Here is a 16,721-nt window from a genome sequence, read left to right on the forward strand (position 1 = left end):
GCAATATTATGCGGAAACGCACAAGTTGAATTTGCATCTCGGAAACACCCGAAGTAAGACCCTGTAAGTGTTTGGCTTACTGCATCTCATTCAACGACGCACTCACCATGCCGCCACACACAGTTTCACCACATCTAAAGGCTCGCATACCTGTTTTGCACCGACGTGGGTATTCCGTCACACGAATTTGCCATTTACTTGGTATCAAGAAGACTCTTGTCTACAAAACCATCAAATTGACTGGCACCTCATCTCAACATGCAAACCATGGGCTTCGTGGCCGCCGTCGCAACCTCAGTATAGACGATATTGCCTTTCTCACTACTATCCTTCGTCGAAATCCCACTATGTACCTTGATGAACTACAACACGAGTTGCGGGCTCGCCGTGGTGTTTTTGTATCTGTACACACACTGTTCCGCACCTTGCACAGGCTACATTACAGCCACAAGAATATCTTGGCTCTTGCTCTTGAACGAGATGAGGAACAACGTGCTATATTTATGAACAATATTGCCGAGATTGTGCCAGACCCTGAAATGTTGATGTTTGGTGATGAAGCTGCAAAAGATGAAAGGACATTGATTCGTAAATTTGGACACTCGAAAATTGGAACAAGGTTTACTTTGTTTACAGATCAGTATCAGTTTTGGCTAATTCATACCAGGTGTATCCAGAGGAAATGTTTCGTGACAAGCGAGAGATTCATGCAGTTCTTACAAGAACATGTGGTATGACTTGTAATAATTTCGTGATTCTCGCTGATTGATTTATGAATAGCTGCCCTTGACCAACCCCTACCCTGGTCCTTGTAGTGTTCTCGTATTGGACAATTGTCGTATCCACCACAGCGAAGAAGTCCGACGTGTTGTAGAGGATGAGGCTATGTGTAAACTCGTGTTTCTACCTCCGTACTCATCAGACTATAACCCCATTGAGCAGGCTTTTTCTTCTTCAAGTCTTACTTACGTCGTCATTTTCTCGATAAGTCCTTGACTGTTATTGTACAAGCATGCCAAAACATTACACCTGATAAAGCAGAAGGGTATTTCCGTGCTTCTGGTTATATTGCCTAAATATTTCTGATGTATTTCTACCTGAATGGATCTTCATCTTCGCGACTACCTTCTGCATCAAATGTATACCCTGGTGGAAAGGGAACCCACTCTCGTCTGTTGCCGCAAAAGTAATAAAGATCATAATCAAGATCAGGACACTCCCCTAAATCTCGTGAGTCCAGATTGCATGACAATCATACCATCAAACTCACCAGGTGGCCGCTCTTCGATTCTCATTCTACTCCCATTGATGCGTGCTCGTCCTCCATCATGGTATCTTTTTTCATACTGGTATCTCCGGTCCTCAGGAATCTCGGAATTGATAGTATCACTACATTTACATTTTGTACTGTCCATTAGCTCATTCTTCGCAAGAGGGCCATTCCACCAAGTGACGCTTCCTTTTTTCAAACGAATGATGTCACCTGGGGTGAGCCCAATGCGAGCGAGTTCTTGGTCAGCAATCTCGACAAGGATGTCTGGACCAGCTCCAATACTACGCAATGATGATTCATACATCATTGCCTGGCTAACACCGAGTTCCTGCTCAGCATACTCCAGGAAGCGAGTAAGTTTCGATGGTGTCAATATGGCAGGTGACTGAGTAAGCACAGAAGCACGGACTATAGGTGTTGAAGGAATTGTAGCGTGGTCTTGGTTACGGGCAAGATCTTGAACTGTCTGCAACAGAAGCATTGAAGTGAGTGAGCTAATGTCATTGGCATTTACAGCGGGAGGTGCCATAGATGTGGCTGATGCAGTGCGGCACATTGGGTGCAGCGCAGGCTCGCGTTTCGCAGGATCGAATGATGGGATATTTGGTGACATCGAAGTCGTGGCTTCACCATCATACTGAGAAAACACGAGGTTCAACTAGAGACACATAAAGTCGCTACAAATCAATTACCATTGCATGAGCCCAGTCTTTCACCATGGCTGGGGTACAAGGAATCTCCATACCACTCGCGTGAATGTACATAATCGAGTTGTCATAGTCATTACCCCACTTCTTGATAATGAGTCGTTGATAACGAGCAATTTCACACTTGAGCTCTGAAGCACCAGTCTACAAGAAGCATCATTAAACAGCCGAAATCACGAGATCTGTCTTTGCAGTCGAAATACCTCAACAACAAGCACAGTTTCCTCATCCTCAGATTCTCCACTCTCATTGGTAGCAGCATTTCCTAAAGAACTCTATTTCTTTGTTAGTTGAGGTATTACAAAGTTTTTGAGGCTTGCCTCATGGGTAGAAACAGGCAGTTTCTCGACATTCTTCATGTCAATGAAAATCTTGATCTTTTTGAGTTTCTCGGAAATGATCTTCTTTGCCATCTCGGCATAATCATTCTTGTTGTCGACATCCATGGCTTCCGTGCGGCTATAATTGATCACCTGAGTAAGTGATATCCCATCGTTGCCGTGGCATGAGTCAGATGATCTAAGGACCGACATACCTGCGAGAAGCACCAGGAAGGTATTTAAAAGTGTACCTTTTCTTCTCGGTAACCTTATAAAGTGATTTGTCGTGCTTTGCAAGCATAGTTGTGAGGAATTCAAGGTAATTGGGTGCGGAGACATGAAAAACAACTTCTTTGACCTTGGTAGACTTCACCTCCTTGACTTTGGTTTTTCCATTGTTTTCTGTCGAGTTCTTTGTATATGTGTCAAGATTTACAACAAAAACAGTTTCAAACCGAGGTATTTCTGGCTCAGGGGATGCGGAAGGTGAAGCCATCACTGGTCTAGGCGGCACTGTATACTGACTGCGGATCACTTGCAGTGTGCTCAGACTGTGCTTATGGGGTCTTACTTCGGGTGTTTCCGAGACGCAAATTCAACTTGTGCGTTTCCACATAATATTGCAATCAGCTGTAAGATAGACAGAAACTGGTCTAAGCACTCCATCACCATATCTCAGCAGCAGTACTGTCTAGACATCCTTGAGCATTTTGGCATGGCTGATTGCAAGCCCATATCCACTCCCATGCAGCCCAACCTTCAACTCGGTCGCTCCCAGAGTCCCCAGACGCCTGAAGAGGTCCAGCTCATGAAGATCGTCCCATACCTAGCTGCAGTAGGCGCCCTGATGTACTTGGCAACAACAACTCAACCAGACATTGCCCACACTGTTGGTTATCTTGCCAGATTCAACTCGAATCCAGGATTAGCTCACTGGCAAGCTGTCAAGCACCTGCTTCACTATCTCAGAGGGACTGCCGACTACAAGATCACTTATGCGCCTGATCCATCAAGCACCGAACTGTTCTCAACCTATTCTGATGCTGATCATGGTGGATGCAAGGACACAGGGCGCTCCACTGGTGGATACTTGGTGAAGATTGGCTCTGGAGTCGTCTCGTGGTCTTCTAAGCTACAAAGCATTGTTGCGCTATCTACTACTGAAGCAGAGTACATCTCTGCAGTCTCAGCAGGCAAGGAGATCCGATGGATGCGAAACTTGCTGCAGGAGATGGGATTCTCCACCACTGCACCATCCATACTTGGAATAGACAACCAGAGCGCCATATCTGTTGCCAAACACCCAGAACACCACGGGAGGATGAAGCAACTGGATCTTAGTTGGTATTGGCTCAGAGACGTTGTTCACAAAGAGATAATTGCGCCTATCTTTGTGCCCAAGCTGATCAGCCAGCCGACATCTTGACAAAGTCTTTGAGTCGACCCAAGGTGGAACTATTTTGCAGGATGATGGGACTACACAGATGAGGGGGGAGTTGTTAGAGATTAGAGATGTGTTCAGTCAGGGGGGAGTGTTAGTTGTGTGGTGACTTCACACTAGATAGGTCGAAGACTTCTAAGACTTTGAAGACTTGAAGGACACTTCAAGGACATTACTATATTAGTAGATAACTTCGAGGACTTTGAGGACACTTTGAGGACACATACCATACTAGGAATTGTTTATATTTGTTTACATAGACTTGCCCATAGTGCAGAGTTCACAAGTCTTACATGCTTCGTGCATTGACTTTGAACTCTCAGGTATAGGCAAAACAGCGGCAAGATTAGTAGCTACAGTTGGAAAGGAATCATGCTTCACCTTCAAAGATGTATGTAATAGAATCTTTCGGCGCTGTAAAATGTTAAATGCTGTGAACAGAAACGAGTAATGTTGTTGAAAACGACGATCTGCAAGATTGAAAAGATGTTTAACATGCCTTTTGATCGACAACGGTTTGGAGCGTAAGTGATCTTCAAATCCTCCCAGTCCGTATGGAAACAATGTAGGATAAATCATCGGAAATAGGTCTGGATCAAAGAACTCATTGACAGGTTCAGGACCATGAGGGATCTGGACATATCCACCGCCCTTGTTCTTAATATGACGAACTGCCGCAGCATGCAATTCGTTTGCAGATGCATTTCCATCAACATCAGTGACTACAACCTTTTCAAAATTAACTTCTAGCTCAGCAGCCTGCACTGATTGATCATTACTAGTATGCTCCAAAACTTTGTCATCTAACTGCACTGCCTCGGTCGCATCATACTTTGATGTTAAAGAATCACGCGCATCATTAGGAAGGACATGATCAACATGAAAAGGCATCAGTGTTTTCTCTTCCATAGAGTTCAAAACATCGAAATCGATAATGACATCTTTGTAAAGCTGATTGTGTTTTTTCAGCCAAACTAATGCAGCACGAACTTTTTCTCTCTGAGCTATCAAAGGTTTCGCCTTTTCTTCAAGCCATTCACGAGTCGAAGGACACGATCCTACAAAAATGACACATATTGGAGTAATAATGTCTGATACAGGCGGAGGTAAGATCTTTGCAATTCCTTCTGGGCGCTGAGGATAGATAATTATATGACCTTTCATTCCACGTTGGTTGCTAGAAAGTTGTAAATCCTGATTTTCTTCCTTCAACTGAATAATCCAGCATTTCGCACGACAACGAGCAATCATTGCTTCCTCGACGACTGTCAAGTCCTTCAATTCATCAGGGATGTCGCCTAAAAAAGTACGATTTGCTAGACTAAGTGCTGGTCATTTTCCCTTCTTGAGATTTTTGTGACATACACCGCATAATGATAATTGGAATTCACCATCAGTGGATTGTCTCACCCCACTGGAATCGAGCATCAAGTCATGCAGTGGACCATCTAACTCGGAAAACGGCAATGGAGGAAGAGGACAGTCTATGTCAAAATAATCATTTGACATTGGATCATTTTGTCGATCAGGTCTATGTAAAAGAGACAGTTCGAAATCATCCAAAGATGTGATCACACAATCAGAACGCAAAACACTCTCTGCACAGCATGCACAAGTAAATGTAGCTAGTTTTTCCGATGAGGTCTCTTTCTTAAACATTTGTATCAAGTAACGCTTCAGCTGTGAAGAAGGAGTCTGAGGCCAGTCAGAACGAAGCTGATGACGACGGATTTCAGAATCATATTGCTTAGATGATTTTGACTTTGCTTTTTGCAGTGATTTGATGTGCTTTTTCAATGTACGGCGTAGTCGTCCTGTTTTTGATCCCGGCTCGAAATCAATTCCATTTGCTTTCAATAATCGTTCTAAAGGACGTCGTTTGGTATTGGTCAATATCGCTGTCAAGAATGCGATTGCTCCTGCAAGTACCTCTCCTTCGTCCTTACAATGCAAATTTAATTGTCGACGGAGTGAATTGCACCCTTCAAATGTTTCTGATAAAGAAGAAGAACAAAGACCCGTGCCAACGTGATGAGAAATAATCTCCCGAAGATCTTCAACAGACAGATGTTCATCTACCAAAAGCCCATGGGCAATAGCCAATGCACTCAGATCAGGTCTGCATAATGTTTCATAACCATCAAAAAAATTATTACATGATGAAGATAACGAAGGCAAACCCGCTTGGGTAGCAGACGATGAACCCACTTGGGTAGCTAAAGATGATTCCACTTGGATAGCAGAAGATGATAAATCATCTATAAATGATCATTCAGCCATACGAAAATGATACGGACGAGCACACATACTTCTAGGTTGAGAATTCCAAATATGACCGCCAGAAAGCTGCAATAGATCTGTCTCCGAAGGCCGAAGGAATCGAGATCCATCAAACCTCGCATGTACTAATGCGAGCCAATCAAGACCAAGCTCAACGTCGCACCCTTTCAGATAGACGGAGCGAAACGTTTGTCGAGAATTATACCATCCGTCGACAGTAGGGACGCACACCGGACCAGAAGTCGATTCCACAGCCACGCCATTATGGTTAATAATAGAACGTGGCACATTGCAATTGTGCAAAAAAGATAAGGACACGGTGGAATCAGGACTCGCACCGTTGACACGGATAACAGCAGGAACATCTGCAAAAGATCCAAAGACTTCGTGATAAATAGAAGACATAGTAGTCGACAACTAAGCAAGATCAATGTGAGCGGACACTTAGAAAGAATGTCACATGACCGTGTAAATAAAACGACATTTTGCGACTGGAACGCATTTTTCTGCCAAAAATTGGTCGATGAGGTTTTTTCGAGCATGACACCGGCAAAACCCACTACTGACGTAGCGGGAATGTATAGTAAAAACATCAACTTTATCACTAACATTCTGAAACCAATCTCGCATAGTGAAAAACTCCCAAACCGCCGGTGTGTCAAGCGTAGACTCAATTCTGTGTTAGCCTCGTGCCTCGGCTAACGCAGAACACCACCTCTGTTTTCTTCCTGACCTTCTCGCATCCTGGCGATGACCAAGGGTGTCTCAATAAACACTCTTCCGGTCGAGGTTCGTAGATATCTCACTCTTCACCGATACTATTCGATACTTAAATATATTTTATTCATCAGCTTCTCTACGAGATACAAATCTTCTCTGTATCTCCCTCTTTCCCTCTGACATGCAAGACGCTCTACAGAATATTCAGAGCGTCTCCACCCTCCTATCGCGCCCAATTTCTCATCGCGTCTGTTGAGGCCGCTCAAATTAAGGATGAGTTGATTCTCTCGAAACTATTGCGGTACCCAATTTGCACAGTGGACATATTAGAGTTATTGTTTCGAATGGCAAGCGATATTTTACCTTTAACCTGGATACCGGAACTTCCAAGACGCCTCTTTCGTTCGCTCACGCCAAAATCCCGCGCAAAGCTGCCTTTGTGGACAGATCATGACCATCCACTCCCCTTCCTAAAATATCTATTCACTTGTCCACAAATTCACCCCCCAGACGTCAACTCACATGATGGCTATGCCCTCACAAAAGCTGTCCAAGTGGGCTTCCTGCCTCTAGTTCGCTTTCTCCTTGATCATGGCGCTTCCCCTCGCTGCAAAAACAACATGCCGATCCTTGTCGCTATATATCGTAAGGATCTTTTTCTTGTGCGACTGCTTGTGGAAAGAGTGGATTGCCAGGAACATGGTCAAGGGGCATCGAAGCAGAAAGGGAAGAGACCAAAATTGGAGGATCGAGCACAAATAACACCCGAAATGCTCAAGGTTGCCGTGAAACTCAATGCGCGGGATATCATAGAATATTTTATGAAAGAAAAGGGATGTGTACCTGATTTGCAGACTCTGCAAATGATGCGTTGACCTTGTGTCCGTGATTGATATCCGATTCCGTGTAGACTCATCACCTGCGTTCACGTCATGGTAGGGATACAGCGCTGGCTTCAATCAGGAGAATCAATACAAGTTATGAGTTTGAACTATGAAGTGACTACATCCGGATTGATACACGCTGCCAGTGCCTGAAATTGCGTCTAATCAATTCATGTCCGCAGGAGTACAATGTACAAGATGCGTTGAAATGGCCAATACAGAATACACTGAAGATACGGCCCAGTCAATACCGGCGATACAAAATAGGCACCCACTTACAAGCAAGAATGATACATGGTTGATACAGGGATGGGATTAAATATCGTCGATATCGACCTCCCCTTCATCACCAAATTCGAAAGTACACTCCCCATCCTCCTCGGGGAAGGTGTCTGTCTCGTTGATTTTCGCGTTCTCTGGCAGCTCGCCATAGGCCTTTACTGTGGTAATCGAATGAATTTTTTATGTGTATGCAATGAAAAGAATTATGTTACGTACAATTTCTCGCCTCATCCGCCGTATACTTAACAATAACATCGGCCTTGTCATCCTGGAAGTCCCGCAGAGAAAGGAGTACAATGTCTCCCTGGTTAATCCACACCTAAAACAGTGGCTTCAAACGAGCGCTCATAATGTGCAGGTCAAATATTGACCTTCTTTCGCATCTTACCACGAATGTGGGCTAGCCTCTTCTCCCCATCGAAGCACATTGCCTCGAGACGACCATTACCAAGCATCTTTGTTACTTGTGCGTATTCTTGTCCATCTTCACGAAAGACTAATTCACGCTTGTCGTCGTCATTTTCGTTCTTTCCACGTCTGCGGTTCTTTCCACCCTGAAGAAAAAGGCGTTCAGCACTAGATAACATTAGATATAGGACAAGATGTGACCTTTCCTTTATTCTGAGATGGATGATCAGCTTGAATGCTTGTGAAAAGATATGGTGATTTACGCACCTTCGGCATAACTAACAGTTACTCTCTGGGCTAAGTTTGTCCTTGTCGCTAGATACGGTATAGCGAGCACGAAAAGCGGAAGAGCGCGGTATAAGATGGTGCTCAGTTGAGTGCTGGTGATTGGGAGCAACACTTATCGATTATAAATTTTGGATAGACCTGGAAAGGAAGCGTCGGGCCGTGTGGCAATGGCCGGAACTTCGCTCGGTCTTAAGTCCGTTACTTCCAGGCTGAAAGCAAGCCTTGCAATATAAGGGCTTCATAATCTTTTTGTCGCATGGCTGAAACTCTTCTAGCAATTTTGCTGGTAACCTCGTCAGCAAAGGGGCCAAACGTTGTGTATCGATGGCCAGCATCCGTGGAAAATACTCGACCCAGACTCTCCCGTCCGCGTCCGCCTGTTGATGGTCTTGAGTTAGACAACCCTTGGCGTGCATCACATTACTCAGATAATTCAAATGACTTAACAAAAACGCATGTGGAGGGTACTGTAGATGATATAGATGAGTATGCATGGAGGAGACCCACTGAGAGTCGCGACAGGTCCATGTCTTTCTCCCGCCTTACTATCCCAGCGTCAGGCCGTGGTTCTCCTTGCAACGAGGAACGACGGGAAATTGACCCCATTGCGAATGAGTATCAGCGTTTGTTCGACTACACTGCCCAATTCCTGGCTGGCATGCTATGTCCGCAGAGACACCTGTGCCACCAGAAATTTGAACTTGTCATTGATAACCTCGTCTTCGCTGGGCACCCTGTCTGCGCGGAACCTGATGGCATGTGGCGCTTCAAGCCAGAGAGATACAAACCCGGCTCACGAGGTCGCGGGTCTCGACATCGGGAATCCAATCTGTCAGACAAAGATACCTCTGAAGTCGCTCTTGGTGGAGACTTACACTCTACCGCGACGCCCAAAAGCTCGTGGCTGCACATGTTTCATCTTGTCTTTGTGTTCGATTTACCAGACCCGTCATCATCAGCCTCTGGGAATGTTGCAAGATATTTCGACACAATCTACGAGCAAATTGCATTCACTGTCACTGCTGTGCTCTTCCAAGAACAGGTCCTGTCAAACTTTGTGGAATTGGAATGCGATGCGATCGGTTCGCTTGAAACCGAGTATATGGCAAAAGGTTGGTCGCGCCCAGCACTTGAGCAGTACATGTCGCTGACATGCATACCTAGGAGAGCGTTTCTCTAACTTCGCATCGCATGCACAACGAGTGTCATCCATCGCTACTGCGATGAAAAATCTCTATGATGCTATAAAGTCATCTAGCATGGCCCACATAACTCTCAACGATCTTCCCCTCGAACTGCAGCTCCCCCCTTATTTGGACCACTTATTGCACAGCGAAGGGGAGTCTGAACTTGAATTCGTCGGTCGTTTCGGGAATCAAAATGATTCTCAACTATGGGGCCGCGAGCTCAGTTTTGGGTGGTGCCTGCCAGCTCTTGTGCCTTGGAAGAGTTTGCTTCTCCTTGATACCGACCAGGAACTGGATCCGTACGTGAACTTGAGAGGGTCCCACGTGCACGCTGAAGAGAGAAGCTTAGCGGAGGGCCTGATTAAGTTTCTTGAGACCGCTTCTATCACATTATCGTGGGTCTATTTTTGTATCATAGATATGCAATTTGACAACGTTTTCAGACTGGCAGATATGGCGAGTTTGCTTGACTGGGACCTGCAATCCCAGGTATATCCAACTGTTCGCTGGTTAGTCCACCACCGACGCGCCAAGATTGTTGACACAGTCCACAATGGATTGAAGACCATATTTTCGATTGCTCCTAATTTTGATAAACCGTTAGTGTATAATATAGCTCCTCTGTCTTGCAATTAATTAATTAATTTGAATTCAGGCTTGCCACTCTTGCTGCTGAATTCAAACGTGATTTCCCACAGCCGTCTATCTCACCCCTCCCTACGCTCATGGCTACGATCTCCAATTCTAATTCCAAGCAGGCAGATAACCACTTTTTTGCAACGGTCGTGCAGTCCAAGGATCTCATATCTCTGTATCACGAAGTCGTGCTTTGGATGCTGAAACGCGATCTCCTTATCACACTGCATCTGCACGTGCGCGTAATTACCACTACTGAGCTCAAAATTCACGTCAGACAAGCACATGAACGGAAGCTGGAGCGACGGGCGAGTTACCATCTTCACGGGCACCGGAGAAGCAGCCGCAGGGGCGATTATGGCGTGGGTGATGCACACGAGCATCCACGAGTAAACACACCATGGTTATCGCTTTCACCCAAAGCTGCTAGGCAACACCCGAGACGGTCTGTGGACTCAGGGCAGAACAAGCCCAATGATGTACCAGGGTCAATCCTGCTTGAGGATGCTGAAGATGTCTTTGACGAAATATCTGAGGAAGATTCAGGAGAGGAGAATGTTGGTTGGGGATCATCTGAGGATACCCTTGAACCTTCGATGATCAGCGATCCGGGAACAGCGAGCCCGTTGGAGCGAAAGTGGTTAGCAGCTATGTCGGACGGGAAGGATGAATATATCGCGAGACGATTTGCACTGTCAGTTCTCGATCTGCTTGTTTACTGGCATTCTTTTAATATACTATCAGGATTAATCAGTACTTTGACGGTAAGCGAACGGACGACGAGATCCTGTACACAGCAGAGATATCACGCAAACAGCTTCGAGAGGTGCTGCATCATTACGAAGAATATGTACGTTCCGTATTTTCTCGAATGCCCCATATTGATGCGTATGCATAGCTACAAACTTTCTTGCATCCTGCGTGACTATATTATGCGCACTTGCTTCGGGACTCTCAGTGTCACTCATGTACTCTGAATACAGTAACATCACTCAAGTTTCTGCTCGAGGCGCAGGACAGATTATGACATGTGAAAGGAAGACAAAGACGCTTGAATTTATCAGGATTCCTAACTCGCAAAACACCGTTTTGGCCGCAGTATATATATTCGCCATCGCCATGACTGCATTAGATGAACCAGACCCACCAATATGTTCGTCCCTTCTTTGAATGATGAGAGATGCAAAAAGAATCACAATACTATGGGTTGACCAATCATACATGCTCTAGAGTTTCATAATGCATTGTGGTATATGCTATGAGTATGAGGTTTGTGCAACTCTGGCCCGACGATAGAATCCTATTATAATACTTACTAGTACAACTCGGATGTTCGTGTCGTGCTCATGGCCCAACTGCCTGCGTGTGCTACTTACAATACCCTTGTGTCGTACATCGAGACTCTGAATACTTGTGTGGTGGGTGTGAAGCTCACTGTGGATCTTTTCTCGGAATCTCTAGTGCAGCCACTCCCATAAGTTCGTATTCTTGCGCAAACCCAGGGGATCGAGGACATTGTCCATTTGTTGGATCGAATAGAACAACTAGCTGATCGTGAGAAGGCGTCGAACTCCACGACAAAGAATAAGGCGGCCAGTACCCGTGCATTGTGGCAGCACAAAAGAAACGATAGTCGAGAACGGGGTTTGAGGGCCCAGGTACTCATCCTGTGCCGCTTGGAATGTGCAAGTCTCGCATGTTATCAATACAAATGACATAGAACCGCTGTATTCCTACATGTTCATGCATAGTCCGTGTGGACCCAGCCAAGCAAGTGCTCAGCTTTACGACAGTCAAAGAATCCTTTCGTGCCACTCTCGGTCCAGCCAGGTTTGACTGTTACATTGGGGAAGTACTTCTCCTTCAGTTCTAACCAGTCCTCATCGGCGGCCAGCTGGGGTGCAACAATAAAAAATGTCTCGTGCCCTGTCCAACGATCCACTTTCACCGTCACTGCACGCAGGAAGGCGTCTGCTGCTGAGTCCATTTGGACGTAGCCCCAAAGGTCACCTCGGAAGCGGAAGTGATCCTGTCTACAGGCACGCGCACGAGTAGGAACAAAGCAGTGGATTCGAATGCTTGCAATTCGCATGCATGGGTATCTTCGGACGATCGTATCTGCTTGTATCTCAGCAATTCTAGCAGGATTTAGTCAGGTTCTGTTATTATTTATTTGATGAGACAAACTTGAATTAATCACAATTTAGAAAGTCCATAAGGTTCGTCAGGCTCGCATGGGTGATTCTCGTCGATCGGAAAATATTGAAAGGTGGGCTCTGTGCTGAACACCCCACGCAAGACATTGACTGAGGACGCCAGTGCGACACGATTTATTCCTAACTGCAAGGCATTTAGTCCATATACTATCAGCAAGATGTTCTCTGAGTCACCTCAGCAGCTGCACGCAGGACATTCCAAGTGATCACAACATTTCTGCACAATCCACCTTCAAGAACTTGAAATACTGTGACTGAGGGAAACTCTTACTCGTTGTGCACCTTGGTTTTGTAGTCCATCGGTTGCGCAAAAGCTGCTAACTGGATGATTGCATCACAACCCATGAAAACCTTCAAAGTCGCATCAAAGTCCTTCAGGTCCACTGGGTGGAAAGAAAAGGCAGGATTGTTGTAGAAGTCGGTATCTTCTGCAATGACACAGTCTGCACCAACAACAGTGTGCCCTTCCTTCAGCACCCAGAGCACGACACATCTCCCTACACCCCCATTGCATCCGGTGATAGCAATCTTCATTTCCAGTGAATCCAGATGGAAAGAGAGGGGAAAAATTGGTCCAAAGTGTGCTTACTGTTGTTACTTGATTTGTCTTAGCGAAGTCAGAGGACAAGTCACGGATTATGGTTAGTGATGTGCACGGCCCGGCTTCAGGCCATGGGCAGGTCAAAGCCTGATTAGGCCGAGCCGGGCCGGGCCCAAGGCCCGGCTTGAGGTGTTGAAAAGCCTGAGCCGGCGGCTCAGAATCGTCACGACTTTTCAACAGCTGTTTATAAACTGATCGTCGCAGACCATTTATTAACAGGTGTTTTAAACACTTTTCAACTAATAGTTATTAACCAGTTGAAAAATATTTATCAACAGCATGAATAATGTTTTGCAGTGAAAAATTGGAATACTATAGAATTTGATGGTCACATGTCACAGTCAGTGTGTTAGTGTCGAAATCCACCTCAGTGACCTTCCCAATAGGTAAGCCTTCCTATGCTGAGCAATCACATGTATGGTTCAGTATTATTTGGCTCAGTTGCAATAATCCTCAACACTGCCAGCATTAAATCATGTACTAAATCATCTAATACCTTAAGGTATTCTACAGTAGGCAGCTCGGCAACAACACCTTTGGCAGCAAATCCCACCTGTGCACTTTTGGCAAAGGTGTGCATTTCCCTGTAGTGGGGTTCTCACACCCCTTGCTCTTGCTCACCATCATTGCCAGTGCCCTCCCGTCCTCATTGTCCTGGGCTTGGCAAAGGTGCCAGTGCACATTTCCCCATAGCATTGTCAGTGCCCTCCCATCCTCCTCATTGTCCTGGGGCCCCATCTCAGCCTTCTCAGCTGCCTCTTCCTTCCTGCTTCCCCCAATGTTGTCAATAGTGCTCTCTCAATCTGTTTTACTCCTGTCAAGCAAGACTTCTGAGGATCTCTTGGATTTCATTCATTCTCATTGGTTGCCCTTCTTTGTACAATGAGTCAACATACAATTAATGTGTTTTTTTCTTACTTGATATCAATCTAATTAAATTCATTGCCGCTTTATTTGATTGACCAACAGAAAGAACATAGCCCATATTTGACAAGCAAGGTAACTAAAGTCTATTCAAAGTTTATGAAGTCTATTATACCTGAGATACCATCAAAATTGAATTTGGACCTCATGTCAACAGATGTACCAGCACCAGGACTATTTGCAGGCAAGAAGTCCATGTCAAACATATTGCCATTGAAGAATGGTCTAAAACTGGCCATCGACAAAAAGTTTGGGAGTGGACTTGGTACAGCTGGAGGAGTGGATGATGTGAGCTTGGGGGTGAATGGACTTGTGACAGTGGGAGAAGTGGATGACCTGAGCTCGGGGACAAATGGACTCAGGACAGTGGGAGAAGTAGATGATCTAAGCTTGAGGGTGAATAGACTTGGGACAGTGGGAGATATGGGATCAGGCATTGTTTATACTGCCAGCAGGTGTATGCTTGTGGGAGGCTGTATCACTTGGGATGTCTGACTTGTCATCACTTATGACAGTTTGGGCACTCTTATATGTCTTCCTGCGGTGACTGTTACAAGAACATCTAGATGCTTGGGCCCCTACCATTTTTCTCCTTATTCTCCTCGTCTCAGCCCTTGCATCACACCCTTACCCCAACCTTGCTCTTGTTATCCTCATCATCCTTGCATTTCCCTTTGCTCTCTACCTGTCGCTTCAGCAGAGCCAGTACATCTGGCCGGACCCTTTCTCTAATGAAGCATACCCATGCTCCATTTCACCTGATGACTGATCCTGTGGACAGTCCCCTTTGCCCTTACCATCTGGACAGTAACCTATGATATGATGCACCCTGCATCTCCTTTGCCCTGTTTCCTTTCTTGATCTATGACTTGGTGCGCAGTCACACATTGTACCTATACTTAGCTCCGTAGTTGCACGATCGTGCCCCTGATTGTTTCACTTCCTGTTTCTGTTCTTTGACTCGTTTCTTATCTGCACATTCCGGTTTGCCTATGACTTTTGATGAATTGCGCGTCTAAAACAGCCAGTGGAAACAGTGGACTGGCGGAGGACATCCTCACGTCAGGGCATTCGCGAATTCAGAGATGTAGATAGGGCAGGGGCCCTGTAGACTAGTTAGTACTGTCCAACATAGGGTATTTTACCCCAATGGACAGAAATTGGATTATAAAAATAAAAATAAATATTCCACCAGTAGTGTGCCCAGTGCATCCGTGCTTTCAGATCATGTGTGATTGCCTCTAGAAAAATTGTTGTCATCAGTAACATAAAAAAACTGTTCAAATGCAGAGTACTTACAAAGTGTCTTGTTGATTTCCTGGCAGATTGCACTCCGAATATCTGATGTGCATATTTGGTGGTTCCTCACAGTGCCTAATAGATGCAGTCAGTGGAAAGCAAGTCTTTGAAAAAATGATCCCTACCTTTCATCCCCTGGATAGCAAACCCCTCCATCTTACTCACAAGGTCCTGGTCATCAATATTCATCACAGAGCCCATGAACTCATTGACACCTTCAGTTGCAAAAGCATCAACAATTGATTGGACATCAACACCAATGGGGATACCATCAATGTCAACATCCTCCTGGCCCTCAATACTTTTTTTTTTGGGTGATGGTTTAAATTAGTAAGAATGTTCAGTAGTACTGTAGATTGTAGCACTCACACTTTAAATTAATATATGCACTTTCCCACATCTCCATGTCATTGTTGTCATTCTCAAAAATCTCCTCTAAGTCAGCATGTACTCTTTTCATCTGGTTGGGGACATGTGAAGTTGGCAGCGTGGCAGTCTTAGATGTGGCAGAAGTTGGATCCTGAGAAGGGCCTGCCACAGATGATGGTTCAGTACATTCTAATTGTTTGGTGCATTGTGCAGCCTCAGCAATACAAAAGTTGTTGACAGCCTTCTTCTGGAAGGAAAGAGTTGCTGGTTCCACTGAATCAAGGGACACAGCAGTAGGTTTGTATTTGCGGACTAGATGTACAGCAATACAAGTTTCACCCTCATCATCTGAGAGAATAGTGGGTGGCATAGGTTCAGGTTAACAAGGGGAAGACGAGTAAGTGCAAATATTATATTATCAGCCATTTTGTACCTAGTTCAGTCATTTTGGATGATCAGATGCCTGATATTGCAGAGGGAACAGAGACATACCATGTACCTGGAGTTAAATACTGATATATTTGAAATTTTGATGAGTTTGAGACTTATTTTGGATGATCAGATGCCTGACATTGCAGAGGGAACAGAGACATACCAAGTTCCTGGAAGTAAATACTGATATATTTGAAATTTTGACAAGTTTGAGACTTCATTTTGGATTATCAGATACCTGATATTACAGAGGGAACAGAGACATACCAAGTTCCTGGAAGTAAATACTGATATTTTCAAAATTTCGCCAAGTTTGAGACACCTGAATACACATGTTGGGAGTAAGATCCAAGCCAGACAACATTGTGCTGGATGCTGGAACTGATTTGCCTTGATTTTGCCAATTTTTTGCTGTGCAGTGGCCAAGGCAGGCCATGTATTGGTGGGAGGGATG

General features: G+C 45.1%; 7 protein-coding genes across 7 annotated transcripts; 2 read left to right on the plus strand and 5 right to left on the minus strand.

Moving 5' to 3' along the window:
• Positions 1-1,093: 1,093 nt before the first annotated feature.
• Positions 1,094-1,754, minus strand: EDB93DRAFT_1084680 (uncharacterized protein; the record flags this gene model as incomplete). Its single annotated transcript, XM_041445850.1, has 2 exons — positions 1,094-1,221; positions 1,271-1,754. 2 exons carry the CDS (start codon positions 1,752-1,754, stop codon positions 1,094-1,096), a joined length of 612 nt encoding a protein of 203 aa, XP_041308051.1.
• Positions 1,755-4,124: 2,370 nt separating this feature from the next.
• Positions 4,125-5,295, minus strand: EDB93DRAFT_1278922 (uncharacterized protein; the record flags this gene model as incomplete). The annotated part of the gene is made up of 3 exons (XM_041454427.1): positions 4,507-5,295; positions 4,237-4,470; positions 4,125-4,211 (listed from the first exon to the last, which is right to left on the minus strand). Exons 1-3 carry the CDS (start codon positions 4,990-4,992, stop codon positions 4,125-4,127), a joined length of 807 nt encoding a protein of 268 aa, XP_041308052.1. The 5' UTR covers positions 4,993-5,295.
• Positions 5,296-6,549: 1,254 nt separating this feature from the next.
• Positions 6,550-7,673, plus strand: EDB93DRAFT_1336998 (uncharacterized protein). The gene is made up of 2 exons (XM_041455349.1): positions 6,550-6,810; positions 6,873-7,673. Exons 1-2 carry the CDS (start codon positions 6,772-6,774, stop codon positions 7,614-7,616), a joined length of 783 nt encoding a protein of 260 aa, XP_041308053.1. The 5' UTR covers positions 6,550-6,771; the 3' UTR covers positions 7,617-7,673.
• A 1-nt stretch (position 7,674) lies between these two features.
• EDB93DRAFT_1142985 (uncharacterized protein) lies at positions 7,675-8,605 on the minus strand. The gene is made up of 3 exons (XM_041449366.1): positions 8,279-8,605; positions 8,124-8,226; positions 7,675-8,065 (listed from the first exon to the last, which is right to left on the minus strand). The coding sequence occupies exons 1-3, from the start codon at positions 8,492-8,494 to the stop codon at positions 7,941-7,943; spliced, it is 444 nt and encodes a 147-aa protein (XP_041308054.1). The 5' UTR covers positions 8,495-8,605; the 3' UTR covers positions 7,675-7,940.
• Positions 8,606-8,819: 214 nt separating this feature from the next.
• Positions 8,820-11,385, plus strand: EDB93DRAFT_352134 (nitrogen permease regulator of amino acid transport activity 3-domain-containing protein). Its single transcript, XM_041456159.1, has 6 exons — positions 8,820-9,715; positions 9,768-10,185; positions 10,234-10,389; positions 10,446-11,120; positions 11,171-11,276; positions 11,325-11,385. The coding sequence occupies exons 1-6, from the start codon at positions 8,860-8,862 to the stop codon at positions 11,349-11,351; spliced, it is 2,238 nt and encodes a 745-aa protein (XP_041308055.1). The 5' UTR covers positions 8,820-8,859; the 3' UTR covers positions 11,352-11,385.
• Positions 11,386-11,951: 566 nt separating this feature from the next.
• Positions 11,952-13,284, minus strand: EDB93DRAFT_352027 (uncharacterized protein). Its single transcript, XM_041456158.1, has 4 exons — positions 12,914-13,284; positions 12,817-12,859; positions 12,627-12,766; positions 11,952-12,564 (listed from the first exon to the last, which is right to left on the minus strand). The coding sequence occupies exons 1-4, from the start codon at positions 13,174-13,176 to the stop codon at positions 12,168-12,170; spliced, it is 843 nt and encodes a 280-aa protein (XP_041308056.1). The 5' UTR covers positions 13,177-13,284; the 3' UTR covers positions 11,952-12,167.
• Positions 13,285-15,541: 2,257 nt separating this feature from the next.
• On the minus strand, positions 15,542-16,205 carry EDB93DRAFT_1249936 (uncharacterized protein; the record flags this gene model as incomplete). The annotated part of the gene is made up of 2 exons (XM_041452927.1): positions 15,542-15,767; positions 15,838-16,205. The coding sequence occupies 2 exons, from the start codon at positions 16,203-16,205 to the stop codon at positions 15,542-15,544; spliced, it is 594 nt and encodes a 197-aa protein (XP_041308057.1).
• Positions 16,206-16,721: the final 516 nt, after the last annotated feature.

The sequence above is a fragment of the Suillus bovinus genome (assembly GCF_016758785.1).
Source record: "Suillus bovinus strain UH-Sbo-P2 chromosome Unknown EDB93scaffold_24, whole genome shotgun sequence".
Lineage (NCBI taxonomy): Eukaryota > Fungi > Basidiomycota > Agaricomycetes > Boletales > Suillaceae > Suillus > Suillus bovinus.

Bases quoted from the DNA above. Each gene is read 5' to 3' on its own strand.
- EDB93DRAFT_352027 (XM_041456158.1), bottom strand. From the start codon at position 13,176: ATGAAGATTGCTATCACCGGATGCAATGGGGGTGTAGGGAGATGTGTC. The intron at 12,860-12,913 runs GTAAGAGTTTCC...TGGATTGTGCAG, and splicing joins AAAACCAAGGTGCACAACGA to AAATGTTGTGATCACTTGGA. The intron at 12,565-12,626 runs GTGATTAATTCA...AAATCCTGCTAG, and splicing joins CCTTATGGACTTTCTAAATT to AATTGCTGAGATACAAGCAG.
- EDB93DRAFT_1142985 (XM_041449366.1), bottom strand. From the start codon at position 8,494: ATGTTATCTAGTGCTGAACGCCTTTTTCTTCAGGGTGGAAAGAACCGC. The intron at 8,227-8,278 runs GTCAATATTTGA...CCACTGTTTTAG, and splicing joins GTGGTAAGATGCGAAAGAAG to GTGTGGATTAACCAGGGAGA. The intron at 8,066-8,123 runs GTACGTAACATA...CGATTACCACAG, and splicing joins GGCGGATGAGGCGAGAAATT to TAAAGGCCTATGGCGAGCTG.
- EDB93DRAFT_1336998 (XM_041455349.1), top strand. From the start codon at position 6,772: ATGACCAAGGGTGTCTCAATAAACACTCTTCCGGTCGAG. The intron at 6,811-6,872 runs GTTCGTAGATAT...TTTATTCATCAG, and splicing joins TAAACACTCTTCCGGTCGAG to CTTCTCTACGAGATACAAAT.
- EDB93DRAFT_352134 (XM_041456159.1), top strand. From the start codon at position 8,860: ATGGCTGAAACTCTTCTAGCAATTTTGCTGGTAACCTCGTCAGCAAAG. The intron at 10,390-10,445 runs GTTAGTGTATAA...ATTTGAATTCAG, and splicing joins GCTCCTAATTTTGATAAACC to GCTTGCCACTCTTGCTGCTG. The intron at 11,277-11,324 runs GTACGTTCCGTA...GCGTATGCATAG, and splicing joins TGCATCATTACGAAGAATAT to CTACAAACTTTCTTGCATCC.